Raw genomic sequence first — 22,741 nt, 5'->3', positions numbered from 1 at the left:
TTTAAAAGAAGTGAAATTTTTATCAAAGCTGACTCATTTTTTCTTGAGATATTTTTAAGACAAAACAGATACACTAGAAATGTTAAAGATTAGGCAGGGAACAAACAAAAAACCCACACCAGTTTATTTTTACTAAGCTATTGCTAATTTTAGTAGAAATTTATGCTCAACTGTGATAATGATGATGATTTAAATAAATGAATGATAAACAGAGGTTGATCTTTAACCTTATTCCATATATACAAAATTCACATACTTATTGACTTCAGCAATGGCAGTTGCTAAGCTAGATGAAATCATAGTCCATTTGTGACATCAGCAGTTGTCAACAATGGGTTCTCTGTGCTCATAAATTTCAGGCATGCAAGAAGCTTCAAAGAAACTTACAGAGTCTCTACATGAAGTATACGAGCCTGACTGGTATGGCCGAGAAGATGTAAAAGTGGTTGGAGAGGTAAGAATTTATTTATTTAACCTTATAGCTCCACTGTTCTGTGTAAGGAAAAGCCCCAAGGTGGCTAAAAACATAATAAAATACCAGGGAAAATATCCCTAATGATGAATGAAATCAAGATGATGGTTGGTGATCCCATCCATTTCCAAAATAACTGTTTTAACCCAACATCTGGCTAGTTGCGGTAGGACAAAATCATTTTCATAGAATCATAGAATTGGAAGGGACCCTGAGGGTCATCTAGTCCAATGTCCTACAATGCAGGAATCTCAACTAAAGCACCCATGACAGCTGGTCATTCAACCTCTGCTTAAAAACCTCAAATGAGGGAGAGTCCATCACCTTCTGAAGGAGTCCATCCCACAGTGAAACAGCTCTTATCATCAGAAAGTCCTTCCTGATGTTTAGTGAGATGATGAGAAACCATTAGCAAGCACTCTTTGGATTTGGTCAGTCAACCAGGTACAAATCCATTTAACAGTAACCTTGTCCATGGGGGACTTCGTCAAAAACCTTACTGAAATCAAGATACACTATGTCCACAGCATTCCCCTGATCCACCAAGTTTGTAGCACCATCAAAAGGAGAATAAGAGATTTGTTTGGTGTGACTTGTTTTTGAGAGACGTATGCTGGGTCTTAGTAATCACAGCATCCTTTCCTAAGTGCTCACAGGCCAACTGTTTAATTAACTCTTATAGGACCTTTCCTTGTATCGACATCAAGCTGACTGGTTGGTAGTTACCCAGGTTTTCTTCTCCTTCCTTTTTGAAGATGGGGACAACATTTGCCCACCTTCAGTCTGCAGGGACATCACCTGTTGTTTAGGAATTCTCAAAGATTATAGAGGCTCCATTAGTACCATTGGATACAACTCATCAGGCCTTGGAGATTTGAATTCATTTAAAGTAGCTAATTTTTCCCTTACCACCTCTTTTCCTATCTTGGACTGCAGCTCCCTCCTTGCATCATTTATTCTGTTATCACCTGGTTGGGCACTGCTTTCCTTGGTGTGAAGACAGAGGCCCTTTTTATGAAGATTACCCGCTCTGGGATCCCACAGCTAATTCTCCCCTGGTCTCCTTGCTGGCCCAAGTAGGGCTAATTTAGCCAGCTAGCCCTGGTGATCATCTAAAGTTTGTTGGATGGATTTCCCCCCTAAATTGTTTTTTGAATTCTGAATTTATTGTTATTCACGTTTTATTTTTATTTTTTTTAATAAATTTTTTATTGATTTTACAAAATTTTTAAGACAATACAAACATATAAAAAGACATACAAACACGTATAATTTCATAACCTTTTTTTCATAAACCGTGTTTCTCAGACTTCCCCATACCTCCCCTTTCTGCATCCCAATGTCCAAAAGTTTTTAGCAACTCTGAATATATCTGTCAGTCCTCTGTCCTCTTAGTCTTTTCTTCAACCTAGTCTTATATCGCTGCATCCCTTTCTTACTCAAACCTCGACATTCTAACATTCATCAAGTTTATAATAGTCCTTAAGGTAGATCTTGAATTTCTTCCATTCTTCTTCCGCCGTCTCCTTTCCCTGATCACGGATTCTGCCAGTCATCTCAGCTAATGTCATATAGTCCATCACTTTCATCTGCCATTCTTCCAGGGTGGGTAAATCTTGTGTCTTCCAATACCTTGCAATAAGTATTCTTGCTGCTGTTGTAGCATACATAACACATTTTATACTGTATTTTATGCTGCTTTTTGTTGCATCAAACAGGTGTTTTAAATTTGTTGTTAACCACCCTGAGCCCAGTTTTCTGAACCGGGAAGGGCAGGGTATAAATAAAAAATTATTATTATTATTATTATTATTATTATTATTATTATTATTATTATTTCCATATTGTAGACATGAGGCTGGAGGGATAGATTAGCTTGGGCCTATGGGCTGCCAAGGAGTTCAAAGTAGAGGCCTCTTTGTGTAATGGTTAAACTATCAGACTAAGTCTGGGATTGTTATGAGGATAAAACCAGTCAGGGAGAACCATGGATGGCAGAGCTGCTTGTAGTATCATCATCAACCTTTTATTCGACCGTCAGTCAGAAAAAAAGTACATTTGTCAATACACAGTTAAAAGCTCCAGGAAAATTTTAGAACTTAGCCAACACTAAAATGGGCTAAACAGATAGCCCCATATCAATACAGTCAATTATAATCTTGCGACGCTTAAAAGCTAAAAAAAGAAATTTGGCCACCAAGGAAGGTATAGCTCTAGTGACGTTATTCAGCAAGTGTAAAACCTGGTTTCCAAGCTGCTTGTAGTAAAGACAGGATCTAATTGCTATTTATAAAAGAATAAAATGTGAATAAGGGATTTCCCAACATTCATTCATTTAATTTATTACATTTATACTCCTACACCTTTCCTCCAATGAGCTCAATGTGCCACACACAGTTCTCGCCGTTCCCCCATTTTATCCTCCCAACAACCCTGTGAGGTGGGCTAGGCTGAGAGATAGTGACTGTCCCAGGTTCACCCAGTGTGCTTCCTGGCTGAGCAGGATTTGATCCTGGGTCTCCGCTGTCCTAGCCCAACACAAACCACCGCACCACACTGGCTCTCATGTTTTTGGCCACTACAGTACACTCACACTAAGGTCTGCAACAAATCTTAATTTCCAAAACCAGCCTATGCAGACAGGGAGGAGGGGAAAAAAACCTCACTCTGTAAAAGATTAAGAGCCCCTGCAGTACAGCAATGCTGATTTCCCCTCTTCCCTTCTCTGCATTCCTGATGCAAACAGTAACCTTGAAGTCTATTTTCTAGCAACTCTGAGGTGTGGGTTATACTATAAGCAAAGACCATGGTGGATGGCGGATGCCACAGAGTTCAGCTCATTTGGAGCCTGCCTCCTGCTTTAATTGTCAGCCGTGAGTTATTACTACAATCTATTAATCGTTGCTGAGGAAATAAATTCCACTACAGTACAATGTTTAATCACAGTGGTGCTCAGAGTGGCACCGATTACTAGATCAGAGCACATTAACACCAATCTCTGTGGTTTTCCATCATTTTACAGAGACAAGTTCTACATAAATCAAAATCTTGGAAGTTCCCTGTAAATTAAGAGGCCTGAATGCCTTTTCCTGAATAAACAAGTAGTCTTCCCTGCAACAAATATCAAGGTCACTTGGAAGGAATCACATAAACACCCTGCAGAGTCTCCTGGACAATCCTTATATTTTACTTAATCGTATTTATCACCATCCATCCCATAGAACGGGCACAGAGTCTTGGTTTCATCACCCCCTGCTTTTCTCTCCTTTGCTCCTCATATTCAGCCTGCTGCCAGATCACTTTGTGCTCAAATAGTGAAGGTGAAAATGGGGGTGCAAAGGGGGTTGCAAGAAGGGAGGAGTCTGGGTGGAGTCTGAAGATGAATGAATAAAAGCACGGGTATGAAAGGATCTGGACAGAGGAGATGGTGGCTTCATAACTGGGCAGAAAATGAAAAGGGTTCTTAAAAGTTGCAATGTGTGGCAGAAAGACACTAGCAAGGGGTGGGAAGCGGTTCATGTGGGTGGAATGGCAGGGGTTGGCAAGCAGAGCAAGCGGTGGCACACCACTAATGAATGCTAAATATTATTACTATACTCTGATGATGCTTGATTGTGAATCCGAGATCTGAGACTCTATACCCAAAGGCAACAACAACAACAACAACAACAACAACAACAACAACAACAATAACAATTTATTATTTGTACCCCGCCCATCTGGCTGGGCTTCCCCAGCCACTCTGGGCGGCTTCCAAAAATATATATTAAAATACTCTAATACATCAAACATTAAAAGCTTCCCGAAACAGGGCTGCCTTCAGGTGTCTTCTAAAAGCCTGGTAGTTGTTCTTCTCTTTGACATCTGGTGGGAGGGCATTCCACAGGGCGGGCGCCACTACTGAGAAGGCCCTCTGCCTGGTTCCCTGTAACTTGGCTTCTCGCAGTGAGGGAACCGCCAGAAGGAAAGAGTCTGAAAGAGTCTCCGGCTGCTGTTTTCCGCAGATGCAATAGAGGCGGTGAAGAAAGTCTTCTTCGCCGTCGCTATCGCCACATGGTAGGCTCGACATTGAGCTCTAACCCGTGTCTGGTCAGATTCAGAATGGGTTATCCGCCACTGGTACTCTAGCCGTCTCAACGATTGTTTCATCACCCTCAGCTCTGGGGAAAACCAAGGGGCTGTCCGGGCTCCATGCAATCGGAGAGGGCGCTTCGGAGCCAAACAGTCAATAGCCCTGGTTAACTCCACATTCCAGCGGGCCACCAGGGAATCAGCTGAAAGGCCATCAGCATGGGATAAAACATCCCCTACCACTCTCTGGAAACCATTTGGATCCATTAAGTGGCGGGGGCGGACCATCTGAATCGGCTACTGTTCCCAAACACAATTTTCCCTTGCCCACCTTCAGGCTATAGAGCCCTTTCGGTTCTACCTCAAAAACTATCCTTTTCTATTTGGGGTTGTAAATTTACATTGCAATCTAAAAAAGGTAAAGAGTAAAGGGACCCCTGACAGTTAAGTCCAGTCGCGAATGACTCTGGGGTTGTGGTGCTCATCTCGCTTTATAGGCCGAGGGAGCCAGCGTTTGTCTGCTTTCACAGAGAGTTTTTCTGGGTCATGTGGCCAGCAGGACTCTAAGCCGCTTCTGGCGAACCAGAGCAGCGCACGGAAACGCCGTTTACCTTCCCGCTGGAGCGGTACCTATTTATCTACTTGCACTTTGATGTGTTTTTGAACTGCTAGGTTAGCAGGAGCAGGGACTGAGCAACAGGAGCTCACCCCGCTGCGGGGATTCAAACTGCCAACCTTCTGATCAGCAAGCCCAAGGCTCAGTGGTTTAACCCAAAGCGCCACCCACGTCCCTTCAGGGCTCCCCTGGACAATGCTAATACCTCTCTCTTGCTCTCAGTGGCCCTGTTTTAGCCACAATCCTGCTAGCGCTCACCACCTGAGTTCGCTATGAGAAGCAGGACCGTAAAACATAAGGGGTAGAAGGATTGCAGAACAGCAATTGCATTATTTCTTTCTTTTTATGGGCAAAAGTATTATCTAATTCTGAAGAAGAATTTATTTATCTACTTCACTTTGACGTCCTTTCAGACTGCTAGGTTGGCAGGAGCTGGGACAGAGCAACGGGAGCTCACCCCGTCGCAGGGATTCGAACTGCCGACCTTTCAATTGGTTTAAACCATAGCGCCACCCGCGTCCTCACATTGCAATCCAGCCAACAACAAAACCTATTCTCTTCCTTTCCTACTGGTGCTACGCTTTCAGATAAACTGTCCACCCTTCATGATCTCATTCCATTACCCATTCGTTCCTTTGTCTTTCCGCCGTTGCAATCCAGGAGGGTCACAGGCTGAATTTTAGACAGCATTTTGAAAAGGACCTTTTATTTGAGCAGCATCTGCAAATTTTAAATTTAATTGAAAATGCTATTTTTATCTGCCATGTCACAGCCCTGTTGTCTCTGGTGCATCACATCAGTGCTAAGAGGCTTGTGGACATGAGAGCGCCAATGAGTGTTTCCCCTGAGGGTTTCACAAAGGACTAAGCTGCAGAGTTTATGCAAAAGAATTGTCTTGTTTATCTGCTGATGTGACGGCAGAGAATGTCTACATCCTTATGAAAAAATAGATAAAGAGAATGTTCTGTAGTGCAATTTTAATCTTGCATTTGATTTTTTTTTAAGGTACCGTAAGTGTTGAAAATTAATGGTCTGCCATACTTTATATCATCTAGTTTCTAATTAAATTGGATCCTAGAAGTGGGAAAGAAAGATAGATGCATGTACACATCCATGGGTGCGAACACACAATTTGTTGCACTAGGGATGAACTATTTGCTTCTCCAGATATTTGACCACAGCTAATATTGTGAAAGTCAGAATTCAATGCAGCTTGGGCGTGCACAGTAAGGTCTAGCGGTTCTACATGTTGAGAGTCTGGTGACCTAGCATGGCTCTGGATTCAGGAAGGCTAAATTAGTCTTTCTTCACAGGCATGGAGATATCTGGGCTAGCCATTGCTTGCAGGCAAAGCATAATGACTTTGCAGCCTGTCTGGGGGGTGGCCTCAAACTTCACCTTGCCTGCTGTTTCTGGAACAGAACCAGAACCTGCTGGGATGTGGTGGGTCCTGGGCCCATCCAACTGGAACCTCGCTTTCCAGTCTGAATTCTGGTTGGGGCAGAATTCCTCCAGTCAAGATAAATACCAAGTTTGAACGTTTGTTCCATGCACAGCAAAGGGGGTAGGTAGGAAAGGTTGCAGTACAATATTTGCCTCCTCTGTGACCATGTTGTCATCAAGTACAGTGTGTTAAGCATACTGTATAGTTTAAGCATCTTAAATACACTGACACAGAAGTACATTCCATGGAATCCAAAGTGACTAAGGATGTATTTGATTTTTTAATGTCCTTTCCCCCCAATATTAACATTCTTTATTTGGGTTACTGGTGTCAATTGCTTTCTGTTGTATTCTCACCCTGTTTCTTTCCTCTCTACAGAAATGTGATGTACTTTGGGAAGATTTCCACCAAAAGCTCGTCGACGGGTCGTTGTTGACCTTGGACACATATCTGGGACAGTTTCCTGATATAAAGGTACTGTAAGGTCTCAGCGTGGGCTAGTTCACATGGTTGACAATAGCAGTATTGTAGTTGAGGAAGGAATGTCTGCAGCTGTGTGCATATCCACCACTACAAATACAACGTAACATGAGCATCGCTCAGATCCCCATATATCTGTATCCACGCACATATTTCCTTCCTGTGAGCCTTCCATGTCAAAAAGGGGTGGAAGAAAACACTGTTCATCCAACACATGTAACAGTATCCCTACCTTTCTGCCCCGTGAGCCAGTTCTAAGTAGCTCACGGTTGTTATTCAAGCCATAAAAACTAAAAATTGATCTGGGTCAAAGCTATAGATACCTGGGGTAGTTTTGCTATATTTGTGGTATGCTGTAATCTGGATTACATACAGGCTCATCTTTGGAAGGCTGTTGTGAAAGGTGTAGTGGGGTGCACTAAACACGATTAGCCCCCCCCCCCCAATATTTCTTCAGTTATCTAGGTCTATCAAGCAAGGCTTGTTCATTATTTTTATTTTATTTAAGGTAATTTAGGCAGAGCTTTTTTAAAGGGTCAAAGCTCACAAGGCAGCGTGGTACAACAAATGCTCATTCTTTATCCAACAAATACTCTTTAAAAAACAGCAACAGGGGCTGTTCTAAACAAATGGGTCTTTTAATCCTATTTAAAGGCCGTTTGTTATTCATTTGGAGGAATTTCCACTTGCGAAAGTGTGAGGCCCCTGCTGAGAGAGGCGGTCCTTCAGGCCTGCCAGCCTAAGTGATCTCACCAGTGGGCCCACGGATGGAGGCTTGGAAATTGATATCAAAGTATGGTGACAGCTTACATATCACTAAAAAAGGACAACCCTTTTCATTAAATTTGAAACTAATTGCTGTAATTTACATGGAAATACATCTCCCTGTAGTAGGGAAGACAGTGAGTGACCAGGTGAGCTATGGGCACGCTCCGTCTGCTCTCCAGGTGCTATTGAGGGGAAATTCAAGGCCTCTGATCTCCTCCCTTCCTTATTTTTAACCAGACTTGGACCAGATAGCCCTTCAAATGGAAAACTCCTCCAAATAAGACTTCAAACATCCTATGTAGAGTAGTACTCTTGGACACTTCATCTCATAGCGCAGGCAGGGCTGGTGTGAAAGGCCCAACTGGATTAGCAAAGTTTTTAGTTCATTTTCAAAGTTTTCCTGAAGGACTTTCATGGAACTAGTTTTGGTACAGTGGTACCTCTGGTTATGAACGCTTCAGGTTGCGACCTCCGCTAACCTGGAAGTAGCTGCTCCTGGTTGCGAACTTTGCCCCAGGATGCAAACGGAAATCGTGCGCCAGAGGCGCATGCGCAGTGAGAGGCCCCATTAGTGAAAGCGCGTCTCAGGATAAGAATAGTTTCAGCTTAAGAACGGACCTCTGGAAAGAATGAAATTTGTAACCAGAGGTACCACTGTACTAGAAAATACATTTTTCATGTGTTTGACATCTGTGTGACATCAATGTTAGCATTTGCCGTATGGATTGGTGTACGTGGAGTTTTGTTTCACTTGTTGACTGCCTTGTCTTTTCTGTGAAGTCTCCTTATTGAACCCAGGCTGCAAGTTTAGAGAATGTGGAAAACTCTGCAAATTAAAGACCTTTACACTCTGTTTGCTGACAGTTGAAAACCTGCCTTCCCCCTGCTCCCAACGTGGTGCCGGGGCTTATTTTTTTGGAATTGTTTTCTAATCTCTTCTTCTGCTTATTTCTGTTTTATACTTTTCTGTATTTCTCTCTGTATTTGCTGTATTGATTTTTCTCTCTCTCTGTAGAAAGGGTCCTACTGATAGTACCTTATTGTAGCAGGTAATGGCCTATTTGTGGAAAACAGATTCCAGGCAGAATCCTGATCTCTTTAATGAGAGGCCCAACTGGGGCTGATGTCAGGCTACTGTATTAATTAACTAAGCCACAAACATATGTCAAAATGGGATTTGTTTGTTATTGCTTAGTGCAGAGGAGCCCTCTAAATCTATTGACTTTGACAGAATATTCACTTTGCTGATTAATATACATAGCGCAAGATTAGGCTCAGGGTAGCTCTTTGAAGTTTTAAATAAGTTTTGTGGCAGTATGTTCTAGAATGCCTTTGAGTGAATCTGATGTGGGAATTTAGAAATTCAGCCTTTAAAATGTTGACGAAAGAAAGCTATGCATTTTATTTTACCAGCAGTATCTGAGGTTAAAAACAACAAGAATGTAGGTGAAGCTTAGCTCTTAAGTGATAGGAGAAAAAGATACAAATGTTTTTTGAAAAAGACTGAACGTTTCAAAATCGCAAAAGCTGTGTCTTAAACTATGCGGAGGCATAAGGAGAACGGCGAGTTTTGATTGGGTATCACTGTTTGTAGAATCGTATTGCAAAGCGGAGCAGAAAGCTAGTGGACTATGACAGTGCAAGACATCATTTGGAAGCCTTGCAGAGTTCAAAGAGAAAAGACGAAGGCAGGATTTCCAAGGTAAGACGTGCCTTTAAATTCTAACCACCAGCAGAATTTCTGTATGAAGTTGCTCCTTGAGAAGTGCTTGCTAAATCTTCTTTCTTTCTCTTTTAATGCCCAAGCTACAAACTCCACAGAACAAAAGGGTAGGCAAAAACAAACAAACATGGGCTTTATCTAGAATGTGCTAGACTGCTGTGGATGGTTGGCATACCATGTAATGACCTAGAGCTATAACTTTTCCATAGAGCTTTTACCAGCCTAGAGAGACAAGGCTGGCCTTCCCTAGGGCCAGATTGGTGTTCCCAGTGTTGGCTTATGTGCTTTCCCCTTCTCCAGTGCAGTGCAAATGGTTTTATGCACCCTGTGGCCCAGAGGGGTAGAAGGGGTTGGGGGATTCTCCTGACCCTTCGCTGGCTATGGGCATAATCTCCTGGAGTGACACTGGCAACCCTTTCTCGCTATTGAGGTGTCATACTTCTTGATATGTGCCATGTGTGATAAATCCTGCCATCACTTCATTATACGAGTGTGTGAAATTGCCATATATATATATATAGGCTTGTGGATATATATATATAAACTAGTTAACATCCTTGAAGCAGAAACTCATAATTAGTCAGAGTAGACCCATTGGAAGTAATTGGTCCGTTAATTTCAGTGAGTCTACTTTGTGTAGAACCTTTTGGATACAGCCCATAGTCAAGAGGTATCTTATGCTGGGGACTTGGCAGCAGTCAGGATCAAGTTTGTAGCTGGTGGGACCCAGCAACATTAGGACTGTGAGGAGGTGGAGTTCAGTCATCTTCCACCACCCCCACAGGTGCCCTAAAGCTGGTCTATGCATTGGGAAAGAAGGTCTCAGTGGTAACAATTCATGTCTCCTATAGTTCGACCATTACTCTCTGTATCTGTATGGCACCTTTGCAATAGAGGCAAATGTTGCCTCCTTTCTGCTGCACTTCACAAGATGGCTATACCATAAGGCAGTACTGCAGCTGCCATAGAAAGGTCAAACGATACAATGGACCAAGAAAGTTCCACCTCATCTGTCAAGCTGCTGATTCTGACCTGATTCCTCAGTTGAAGGCATTTCTTGCCTGCCTGCCAACTTCCCAGCTGTCCTTAAAAGATTACCAGCCCAGAGGAGAACCCACCCAGAAATTGACTTGTTTGCTTTTTCATCCAGTGCCCTTTTGTTTTTGCACCAATTTGTGCCAATCTGTTTGATTTTCTTTCCAGGCAGAGGAAGAGTTTCAGAAAGCACAGAAAGTGTTTGAAGATTTCAACATTGATTTGCAAGAAGAGCTGCCATCTTTATGGTCAAGGTAGCTATAGCAGATGGTGCTTTGTGTCCTTCAACTTTTCATGGAAGCCCAGAGAACTAAGGCTGTCCTCTCTTTGTAATGCTTTAATGCAGGCATCCCCAACCTTCGGCCTTCCAGATGTTTTGAGATTACAATTCCCATCATCCCTGACCACTGGTCATGTTAGCTAGGGATCATGGGAGTTGTCGGCCAAAACATCTGGAGGGCCAAGGTTGGGGGTGTCTGCTTTAATGAGACTTGTGTAGCTTCAGTAAACACAACCAGTTATTGCAGCAGTGGGTTTTTTCCAGTTAGCAGACATGCAGCATGTTTGGTCCAAAAATGAAACTCGTAGACAAAATTGAATGTTTATATGCTCCTCACTAGAACCTAGAGGAAATCCACTAAAGATGCAAATCCACAGCATAGTCGATGCGTCATAGACCTGATTTCCCTCTTTGATCCAGTATACATATGTTACAAATGGTCTACCTATGGGCAACTTTGGGCTTGCATTTTTCCATCACTGACATTCAGTCCATGGTGTATCGTGACTCTGGTGTGGGGTTCACCATTGATAAGTGGTGCTGGGGTTGTATTTAAAGGAGGTTTACCTTAAGTCACATCACATTGGAAATTTGGTGATGGGGGAGATCTGTTGCCATGTATATGTTATATCTAGATGGTCCCTTTTGACATTTCCAAATTGGATACTGTACATATGGGAACAGAGCATACTTTTGCAAAGGCATAGGGAACTTTCAAAGCCATAGGAGGAAACAGCATTGGACAAAAAAATACATTTCATTATTTTTTCTTTCTCTTTACAACCTTTTCATTTTTTACCTTGTCATCCTTTTAGACGAGTTGGCTTTTATGTGAACACATTCAAAAATATCTCCAGCCTTGAAGCCAAATTTCACAAAGAAATAGCTTTGGTGAGTAATAATGAATGCGCTGTGGAAGAAATTCAACAGACACCTTTGAAGTGGGTTAAAAATGCAGGTGCCAAGATGAACACATGTAATCTTTTTCCTGCTTCCTCTTTCTTTTCTGTTACAAAAAAAGATTCCTTTTTACTATGATTAACATTAGTGAATGAAACTAGCAGAATGCAGTAATTATTTTTAATGGTTTCCCACTGTCTACTGCTTAAGTTTGCTGTGTTAAGTTGTGAGCCCCCTGATGAACTTGTGGTAATGAAATGACAGAGCTTTTAGAAGCAAGGGTTTAGGATAATTGGCCCCGGGGGAACCCCAAGACTATTTGCAACACACATCTTCACTATTAAGTGCGAAGCCTTGCACTCTGCGTGTGTTGTGTGTCACTGTGATAATATCCTATTTTTAAAAAAAGGGTGACTAAACTTAGTCCCATAGTGGAACAAATATGTGGTTTTTAGTTTGTTCTCCCCACCCTACCTAATGTAGCTGTTATAAAATGACAACTGTTTTTGTCCCTTCAGCTATGCCACAAACTCTATGAGGTGATGTCAAAGTTGGGAGAGCAACATGCTGACAAGGCCTTCACCATTCTTGGAGCACCCAGGTAAAATATTGTCTATCAAACTACATTGCACATGACCTGAGCCACATTCATCCAATAATACAACCAGTAACTTTTGACAGTACAAAATTAATCAAAGTTTGTGAATATATAACTTCTTCTTTTTCCCCAGTTGAACATGAATGTTTCCCCTGGTTTTGCCTCAACCCCTATTTTATGTTGGAAGCAGACTTTAGTTGCTGGCAGAGCTATGGCTGCAGTCAATTATGTAGTGTTACATCAGAAACAGATCAGGTGTTCACCTATAGTAATGCAACCTTTTTCACCCACCATGTTCCTTGGCTGAAGAGAGTCCTTAGTCCTAGTGAGGTGTTCGAAGAATGTGTGGGTAACAAACAGCTGTGGCCCTCCAGCTGCTGATAGATGACAACTCCCACCATCCCTGGCCATTGCCCATGCTGGATGGGGTTGGCTGAAGCTGTAGTCGGAGCTTGGCACAACTCCTTGCACTTTATCAGATGAGGGGGGACCTTTTGGTCTCCTCTGTGTCTGCAAGCTTTGTTCCAATGCTCAGTTCTTTGCACATCCCCGTATAGTTTCATGCAGCCTCTGAACTATGGCTGTACAAACTTGATAAGTACTTTCTGTATCTACACAGTGCTTGCAAGTTTACCATGATAGTAGTAACTGTGGCACAGGCAGCTGCAGACTATTAGAAAATGTTCAAGTTGAGCCAAAATGAGGAGAGAGCATTTCGTAAATACTTTTCACACCATGAAGAGCATCTGATTTTTTTTTCAAGGTGTGAAAGGGCGCCTTAGTATTTACAGTGCAGCTGCCTTCGAAGGCTTTCTGCCCTCATTCTGAATTGGCTTTGTGAAATGGATGTGATATCATGGCACCAGCTTCATGAGTCCTGATTGGATGGGATCAAATAGCCAGGAAGAAGGTTGATTAAACAAGATAGATTGTGCCAGAGCAGCAGTTGTGTAGCCAGGGGCATAGGAAGGGGGGTGGTCCGCCCTGGGTGCCACTCAGGGGGTGACAAGATGGCCCCTGCTTCCCCCCAGCAGTAGAGCGGCCGAGGGTGCACGCAGTCCATACAGGTGTCCATACAGGCTGCCGCTCTCGCACCCCGTCCATACGGGCTACCTCTTGCATGGCGACTGTACGGGCTGCCGCACGTGCACACTCCATAAGGTAGACATGCGAGAGGCAGCCCATACAGCCGCCATGCAAGCAGCAGCCCATGCGGTCACTGTGCACGAGCGGCAGCCCATACAGAGTGTGCATGTGCGGTATTCCGTACGGACTGCGCTTGTGTGGGGTGCCGCACATGCGCACTCCGTAAGGGCTGCCCCGCCCTGGGTGCCGGAGAGGGTTCCTCCACCACTGTGTGTAGCGATGTTGAATCATAGCAAAAAGGCATGAATAAATGTAAATTGGAGGGTGGATGAGTAGATTCAGGCAGCTGCTGCACCTGCCTCCAAAAGCCAGCTTTTGCACCAACAATGTTCTCTGGAGAACATTCAGCATAGCCCTACAGAACTGTAGCTTCATTGAAAAAGTTGTAGAGAAATAGAATAGAAAGGAAAGAATGTTTTAATATCTCATCCTTTCTTTTTGAAAAAAAAATATATTTCCACAGAAAGAGGTGGTGAGTGAACACTTAAGGTGTCTCGTAGCTTATGAATAATCTTACTTTGATTTAGTATAGAGAACATGATTGAGGCCTGGTCAATCATGTCTTCTTTTAGTTTTCCACAGAAGTGCTGAAGCCCATGTGTCAGCTTACCGAGTAGGATGCTTATAGAATGCATTAGCTGTATGCTTCTTCAAAATACAACATTATAGTTTTCACAGATTATAGATCTTAGATTGCACAATGTTTCTTAGATGTTGGGTTCCATAATTTCTGTTCTTTAGCCACATCAATTTAGACAACAGAACTGTAGTCACAGAGGATCTGGCTCAACGGTTTAAATAGCTTTTATATTGAAAGATGTCCCTTGTTGAGACATGATGGCATCTGCAGAAGTGACATGAGATCCTGTCCCTCCCTCAACACCCCCATGCTTCCTAGAAGATTGAAGGGAGAGGCATGATCTTCTCTGCAAAAGGCCCTGTCAGTGAGGAAAACCCCCAACTCCATACAGCCCTGGGTTTGAAGGAGACAAGGCCTTGCCAGACTTGCGTGAAGCTTTGACGAAGGGCAGATACACTGGAAGAAACACCTGTGTGTTTCCTGTTTCCGTTGTCAGTGCTTCCTGCAAAGGAAACAAGGCATCCACCTCTCCATCCAGTCCTCTCAGAAGCACAGAGGACCTGGAAAAGATGTGAGGATTTTTTGTCTCTCACTTGTGAAAGGAAAGAAGACCAATTTCTCCCTCTGCCTCCTCTCTTAGTTACCACACCTCTGCGCAAGGCTCTCAGGCCACACCCTTCCAATCCCAAACCCTTCGCTTGCTAGATGAGTGTGGATGGAATTAGTAGTGAGCTTGGTTATAGCTGAAGACATTCAGAAATAACTTTAGTTCTCATTTTCAGATACAGTGTTGGGTCCTAAAGAGATAACAAATGAGCTTGGGAGAACACACACAAAATTCTAACAAATGAGAAGTTTCAGAATTCTGGAAAACAGAGATCTTAGACATCTAGACAAATATAGGATTGGTATCCCAGGATTTAATCCATTGTACTATCACATAATGAACCAAATGTACACATTGTAGACGGAAGCATGCAGACTTCATGGGTGTGTCTTGTGGGAGCCAAAAAGCAGTTCAGTATGTTGAAACGACAGTATTGTATGTTTTATAAAATATTGGTTTGCATTCTATTAGCGATTCAGGTCCTCTCCGCATTGCAAAAACTCCATCACCGCCTGAAGAGGAATCCCCTCTGCAGAGCCCTGAAGCAAGTCCCAATCACACATTGGCTGCTCCTCCTTCTCCAGCACCAGCACGGCCTAAATCTCCCTCACAGGTAGGAGGAACAGAATTAAGATGGAATACCAAAAGGGGGCAGGGGATAACCCAGCCAAAAGCAATGAAATTAGCCAGTTCTTCTAAAAGCTTGGTGTTAACAACCAGCTAATTTCCATCAGAATTACTAGAACCTAAATATTGGTGTGGAGAAGAGGGTCCAGAGGGAGCCCTTGTCTTATCACTTCCTGAAATGAGAGTTAGAAATCTGACTCCCATCACTTACCGGCCTTTGTTCTCCATTTGTTCCCCATCCTCAGCCCCCAACTGGTGGTAGCTATGTTTGTTGACCTTCTGCTCTTCCACTTCCATTGCTAGTCAGGGAAGAACCTTTATGATGGGACCAGAGTTCCTAGAGGACCTGATAAGGTTTCTCAAGGACAGCGCCATCTTGAGCAAGGTGCTGGTGTTGCTGCTCCGGAGAAGCCTCATGATGACACCGGCGCCATTTTGGGAAAAATTGCCCTGCCCAAACAGGAAGAAAAGGAAGCTGGCATAGTTGCGCTGGCAGCAGTGAGGGATGGTCGAAAGGAGAGGAGATAGTGAGATCTGCCCATCTCTTTCTTACCCCTCCGTACTGCAACGTGCCAAAGGACATCTGGTTACTTTGGGGGGTATTTATTCATTTTTTTAAATCAAAGGAAATCTAAAACGTTTCAATCGCATTACAAAGAAAAGGACTGTTACCCCATTACAATTACTATGGTGAAACGTCTGAAGGCTGCCAACTGCATCTGGCTTCAATCCAAACAGTGGATTTACTATGGCTATTTTTATCCGCCTGGTATAAAAGGAATATAATTTCCTTTCCTGCAGGGTAAATGTGATTTGATTTCTTTTGTCAGTGGCTCTCCGCTACTTTGGAAGAAATGTGTCGGCACAGCATGCTCATTGCAGCTGGAGAGATTCTGGGTTGAGCACGGACAACCAGCTGGAATTTATAATAATGTTCTGACCTGCACAGATCTAGAGAGTATGCAAAATATGCTAGCATTGTTTTCCTCTCCTCGAGTCAAACATTGTCATTGACTTTGATTGGTCATTATTTTACAGTTTAGAGGCTGTCACCCTCAAGCAGTAATATTTTTACGGGATTTTGATGCCTTTAGATATGCTTTAAAGAAGTAAATTGCCACGTCATGTGTTCAGTTACTTGGAAATTAGTGTATTTTTCTACACTGAATGATCATACGGGGTGGCGTCTAGAACAGTGATGAGAATTGGTCCTCCGGATGTTGCTGGACTGCAACTCATCATTTCTGACCACTGACCACCTTGGTTAGGGATTTCAACTGCATTTGGAGGGGCCATGGGCAATTCATTCCTGATGTAGAAAATCAGGAAGGGAGATCCAACGGTGGCTTCTTGTCTGTGCAAGGGCCTATTCCATGAATGCAAGGGCCTTCCATTTTGCAGGGCCTTCTGCAAATGGAACGTGGGAGGTGATTTTCATTGATTCTGCCTACGGTTCTACTTCCCAGTGCTGGGCTTCGAACTCTCAAGTTTTAGTGCCCTATGCAGTTCAAAAAGTTGGTGCCCCCTTGCCTACTTGGTTTTAGAATATTTGGTGGTGTCAAAGTCAAAATGATGCAAGGCTGATCAGTCCCAGGCTTGAAACGTTGACAGATTTGTGTTTATTTTATCCCTGCCACAAATTATCTCAATCTTTGCCTTAAAGATTACACTTCCTAATGTGATTGTTTTTTTTTTGTTTGTTTAGCTGAGGAAAGGACCCCCAGTTCCACCGCTACCTAAACTCACACCGACAAAAGAACTGCAGCAGGAGAATATCATCAGCTTATTTGATGACAATTTTGTTCCAGAAATAAATGTGACAACTCCTTCACAGGTGAGTCAGGGCCTCAAAAGCTGTTCCTTAACAGCTTCAGGACACCTCTCCCAGTTATAGTCTCTGGGATAGTCCCTGTTTATCCCTACAACAATCCTGAGGCTGTGAGTTAATGAGTTGATCTGTGTATTTCTTGGCTGATGGAGAACCTGTGGCCCTCTAGATGTGATTGGCAGTGGTTGCAGAGTTGATTCCATAGCAGCTATGTAACAGGAAAGAGAAGTATTGCTTAAAAGTCCTCGAGAACCTCTTCAGGTGCTCAGAAAAAGTATTTGGTCTCAGGACTTAGCCGCACTTGCTTTTTACTCTGCTCTTTCCAGGGACAAGTCCATGCTTCAAAACTCTGAGCATGCTATTTGTTGCTCCAGAGCTTTCCCCACAAAAAAACTGCTCTTTAGTGCTCAACCGGAGCAAACATCAATTCTGTTTTTCCAGAGACTGCTGTTTGCTCCAGTAGAGCACTAAAGAGCAGGTTTTCGCAGAGAAAGCTCTGGGGCAAAAATAGGGGCCACTTGGACACGGATCTTTAAAGTGTGAAAAGAGCGGAGGAAAGGCAAGTGTGGATCAGCCCACAGTCTAACGTGCTAAGTTCCTTATACTGTCAATTTTGTTTTACATAATCTTCATTATTGTGGATACTTTTCATACAAAAGCAGTTTGTAAATGCAAGCAATAAACTTGCATTTGAGGGAGAGGTGGCAATAAAGCATGGTTTGTAAAGAGGTGGTTGAGGGATTGAGGATTGGGTAATCGTTCTGTGGTATTATGGCAGTGGACAAAGCTGAACTGTAACTTTTGAATAAATGTGTTTAAAATTTTAAAAAATTGTAAAGATGTGGTTGTTCAGTGTTTTCCCCCGCCCTAACAGAATGAAGTTCCTGAAGCTAAAAAAGAAGAGTCTTTGTTAGACCTAGACTTCGATCCATTTAAACCTGATGCAGCAGCTACTGTGGTAACCCATTCACCAATGTCTCAGGTAGGCTTTTTATATGAAATATTTTTTAAAATATGTACAGTTATGAAGCCATCCACCCCATAATCAGGGTTGTGGATGCACCACAGTTCCATGAAGGCACCAAGAAAATGTGGAATTCGGGAAATATGCGACCACGCAATCTGGCCCAAACTTATTGGCAGAGACCGGGTGTGGCATGGGAGCAACAATGAAGAGGGAGCAATTGTGCTCCTCTGGATAGCATATAAACTGCGTCTTAGAATGATCTCTAAAGGGATGTGTAAACCGCATGTTCGCAGATCTTGCTGACTGTACTTCATGACAATGTCAATTTGCCATCTACTTTGCAGATCTCACAATGAAGAATACCGTGTTTTTCACTCTATAAGATGCACCAGACCATAAGACGCACCTAGTTTTTGGAGGAGGAAAACAAGAAAAAAATTTTCTGAATCCCAGAAGCCAGAACAGCAAGAGGGATCGCTGCGCAGTGAAAGCAGTGATCCCTCTTGCTGTTCTGGCTTCTGGGATAGCTGCGCAGCCTACATTCGCTCCATAAGATGCACACACATTTCCCCTTACTTTTTAGGAGGGAAAAACTGAGTCTTATAGAGCATAATTGAAATGAGTGTTACTACTGTATTTTTCTCTGTCCATGTGGATGGGTCTATATTATTCCTAGTAAAAATGATCCATCTGATTTTCTACAAAACTCTTCTGTATTTAATACTCTTCTGTATTTAAACAGCTTTACAATACCAGAACTTCATATTCCTGAGACAGAATTCTCTCTCCTTTTTTTCTCTTTATATCCTTCTTGCTATTTTGCCCCTGCTCCCTCCTCCTGACAAAAAAAATTCTCCTGTTTTCCAGTATATGTCTTTAGAGTTTGAAGTAAACTCCAGTGCTGATATTCCAGTTCCCCTAATAATCTTGTCTGTTATTAGAGCATTAGAACTCCTCCTCAAGCAGTTAGACATTCACAGGAGTTGACAGACAGATATTGATTAAAGTGCATTTGACAGCTGAGTGTCTCATATTTTTCAAACACATTTTCATCCTTATGAAGTGCAGAGGATGCACATGACGGATGATATTTTAATATTTAAAACTCTGCACATGGAGATGGCTTTGGAAAACAGTTATCGAAATTCCTGAAGAACAAATCTGTTATCTGTAGTTTAGACAAAGTCACAAAGAAGACCCGCCCTCTCCTCCATGACAATCACCGGCTCCTCCACTTCCATTGAGAAGAAGCTGCCCTGAAGATCTTAAGGAACAGACAGGCTGAGACAGGAGAAGACTGTCCTTAAGAGATCCTGGACTCAGGCCATATAGAGGAGCTATTTACATAAGACGCATGAGCAGAGGAGAAGAAATCAAGGCCTTGAACTTGAGAAGCCTGAACAAGTCAAAATTTGTTGTACTGTATTGCCCTTTTTTGCACATCAGAAAATTGTTTGACGTGATCCAAGTTGCCGTTTTGCTTGTGAGTCAGTGAAGGACTATTTTAAGAAACTGAAAATCAACTCTGGATGCTTTGCAACAAACTGCAAAGAGAAGCTTCTGTCTGATAGAACAGTTGTGTAGGCAGGCAGGTTTTTAGTACATAAAGAAAATGGAATAGACTATGTCACAATTTATTTGTTTGTTTCATAAGGTTTTATACACCTCTTGATTGTAAAAAAAGAGCCCCTCAAAGCAGTTTACAAAAAGATAAAAACAGTAAAATTGGAACAAGAATACAAAAGTTGGAATACTACTAAAAACAGATTAAAATTGCCCCAAATTTTGAAGCAGGCTTGTCTAAACAGGAATGTTTTTAGCAGGCACCAAAAAGAATACAGTGATGGTATCGGCTTGATCTCAGTAGGCAAAGTGTAGGAGCTGCCACACTAAACAATTGAGGTCTTACAAATGGAGAATGGGTCTTGCGTGGCACCTCTAGTAGTTGGCAATTCTGCCAATCAGTTACAGGATTTGCTTGTGCTTTCCTTGTGCATCTCAACATACCTATGCAGTCCTGCAAATTTGGAAATAATCAGTCAATCAATCAATCAATCAATCAATCAGGCCTAAATAATTTGCTGTGGCAATATGGTGTTGCCTGTTGAAATCCTGTTTTTGATCTTTGGGAAGCCCAGTATACTAAGGATTGAGGATCATTTCACACCTTGCACAAATAATAATAATAATAATAATAATAATAATAATAATAATAATAATTAATAATAATTATACCCCGCCCATCTGGCTGGGTTTCCCCAGCCACTCTGGGCGGCTCCCAACTGAATATTAAAAACACAATACAGCATTATTGTACAGCTGCCTTGCTGTTGATCATAGCTCCTGGGGTGTCTCTGTGTAATCCAGCATGCGGTAATGGGTGCTAATTGTATTACATTTTTTATCAAAGCTTGAAACATCTTGGCGTATACCTTAAAATGTAATGTTATGAACTGGCACTAAGTTCTGCAGTTGCCCTCTTGAGCCGTGACTATTCCCGTAAGGCTTGAGCAGGTTCACTTCCCGCAGAATTATGCCTTTAAAAAGTAGAGTCTGAATCTCTTTCTCCTGGTGCTGTGAACTCAGTGAACCAAACAAACAGAATTTTGTGAAATGCCTTATAAACACACTGCCCCCTCCCAGAAGAGAATGCTATGCTGAACTCTATGGAGCACATGAATAACCATGCTACTGTCTAATTATGCTTTGCAGCACATAACAGGGTGTACAAATGAGGTTTTCAACACTGTCCTTCTTTCCCCTGTTCTCAGACGCTTCCTTGGGATTTATGGACGGTAAGTTGGTTTCTTTATCTTTGCATGTTGCCTTTTTATTGTTGTTTATTTCTACGGTGCCATTAGTATGCAAGGTGCTTTATGTATCAACAGGACACCAGAATGGTCAAAGGCCTGGAAACGATGCCTTATGAGGAACGGCTAAGGGAGCTGGGCATGTTTAGCCTGGAGAAGAGGAGGTTAAGGGGTGATATGATAGCCATGTTCAAATATATAAAAGGATGTCACATAGAGGAGGGAGAAAGGTTGTTTTCTGCTGCCCCAGAGAAGTGGACACGGAGCAATGGATCCAAACTACAAGAAAGAAGATTCCACCTAAACATTAGGGAGAACTTCCTGACAGTAAGAGCTGTTCGACAGTGGAATTTGCTGCCAAGGAGTGTGGTGGAGTCTCCTCCTTTGGAGGTCTTTAAGCAGAGGCTTGACAACCATATGTCAGGAGTGCTCTGATGGTGTTTCCTGCTTGGCAGGGGGTTGGACTCGATGGCCCTTGTGGTCTCTTCCAACTCTATGATTCTATGATTCTATGAGAAGAAAGGATGGGTTTCAGCCCTGAGGAGTATGTAGTCTAAATTTTGACAGCAGAGGGAGACAGAGAAGGGGAAATAAACGAGTAACAGGATGACTGGGCAAAAATGCACTTATGTGAAATAAAGAATGTTGCTAAATTTGAGGAGGAAAGACCAAGGGTGACATCCTGCTCTGATGTCCTTCTTGAACAATGGATTTTTGCTTGCACAAATAGGACTTGCCTTTCCCCCTCCCCCCTGCTGCTGCCTCCTCCATCCACTTGTTTGCACCCCAAATCTGCTCCAGAGGACTTGGGGGGGCCCTTTGGAGGAGACTGAAGGGCAGGAGGAGGGGAGGAAGGAAGGAAGGGTTCTAAAAGACCTGTGGATGTGATGTTGGATCTTCCTGAGGGGTTTTCTGTGCCTGCATTTCTATATACCCAGAAGCTTTGAAATTGTCTTCACATAGTGGGATGAGATATCTGTGATTGGCCTATGGTAGCAAACGTGTAGTATTATTTACTAGGGGAAGGAAAGCATCCCTGCTTAAAAAAAGAAACCATTTCTCCAGAATTGGTTTGGAAAGGTTAATAACTTCCACCTGCACATTAATGATCTTTCCTGAGATGTGAAGGCCGGGGGGGGGGGGACCAAGAGAAAATCCTGTTTTTTCCCCTCATTTTCCCCTCTCCCCAATTTTTCAGAAACAAATAGGGGGGGAAACCCAGAAAAACTGAGTGGTGGGGTGGGAACTGAGGCTCCCCACCATTTTGTGTGTCTTCTTCCCACCTCACCCCAGACTTTCTCTTCAGTTGCAGTAAATGCAGCACTTACTTCAGCCATATTAGTGCTGTAGAATCTGTTTATTTTCTTGGACTTATTAAGTCTTGGCTTTGAACAATTCTGAATGAACCTTCTTTACCAAGAACCGAAGGGAAATTTGCCTTAGTTTGTCTAGCGTTACAAATCACAACCATGTGGACCCATTCAAATTTAGTTGTAGTGCATGGATTTGGCTGTATAAAACTGGTCTCTTTATATGGTTAGGATGGTAATTACTGGCATGGAATGTGGCATGAAATGTGGTGTAGATCGTGGGAAGTGAAATTTCTCCCTTGAAGCTTCTCGTGAGAAAATCCTTAGAACGATTTCATTTTATCCTCAGAAAAAGTCCTGGGAGGCTGAGAGATAAAAATTGGTTTGGGTTACCCAGTGAGATTTGAGATGGAATGGGGCTTGACTCAAACCAGGTGTGCTATGCTATATTAGGGTTGCCATATTTCAAAAAGTAAAAA

The 22,741-nt window shown here is 42.7% G+C and overlaps 1 protein-coding gene across 5 annotated transcripts in view; it reads left to right on the top strand.

Moving 5' to 3' along the window:
• The window catches only part of AMPH (amphiphysin), a 91,206-nt gene that overhangs the window by 52,644 nt on the left and 15,821 nt on the right, over nucleotides 1–22,741 (top strand). For 3 of the 5 annotated variants that reach the window (XM_083468809.1, XM_083468806.1, XM_083468808.1), the window contains exons 4-13: nucleotides 360–454; nucleotides 6,982–7,077; nucleotides 9,446–9,553; nucleotides 10,778–10,863; nucleotides 11,705–11,780; nucleotides 12,308–12,390; nucleotides 15,192–15,333; nucleotides 17,053–17,181; nucleotides 18,050–18,157; nucleotides 20,914–20,937. In XM_083468809.1, the coding sequence (XP_083324935.1) occupies nucleotides 360–454; nucleotides 6,982–7,077; nucleotides 9,446–9,553; nucleotides 10,778–10,863; nucleotides 11,705–11,780; nucleotides 12,308–12,390; nucleotides 15,192–15,333; nucleotides 17,053–17,181; nucleotides 18,050–18,157; nucleotides 20,914–20,937 (947 nt within the window). Of the gene's footprint in view, nucleotides 1–359; nucleotides 455–6,981; nucleotides 7,078–9,445; nucleotides 9,554–9,657; nucleotides 9,682–10,777; nucleotides 10,864–11,704; nucleotides 11,781–12,307; nucleotides 12,391–15,191; nucleotides 15,334–17,052; nucleotides 17,182–18,049; nucleotides 18,158–20,913; nucleotides 20,938–22,741 lie in introns of all 5 variants that reach the window. The other 2 variants (XM_083468807.1, XM_083468805.1) reach the window with 1 other exon arrangement.

Source organism: Podarcis liolepis, assembly GCF_965112155.1.
Source record: "Podarcis liolepis genome assembly, chromosome: 12".
Classification (NCBI taxonomy): Eukaryota; Metazoa; Chordata; class Lepidosauria; order Squamata; family Lacertidae; genus Podarcis; species Podarcis liolepis.
Note: the sequence above shows the minus strand (reverse complement) of the source record. Positions and strands in the feature narration are given on the sequence as shown.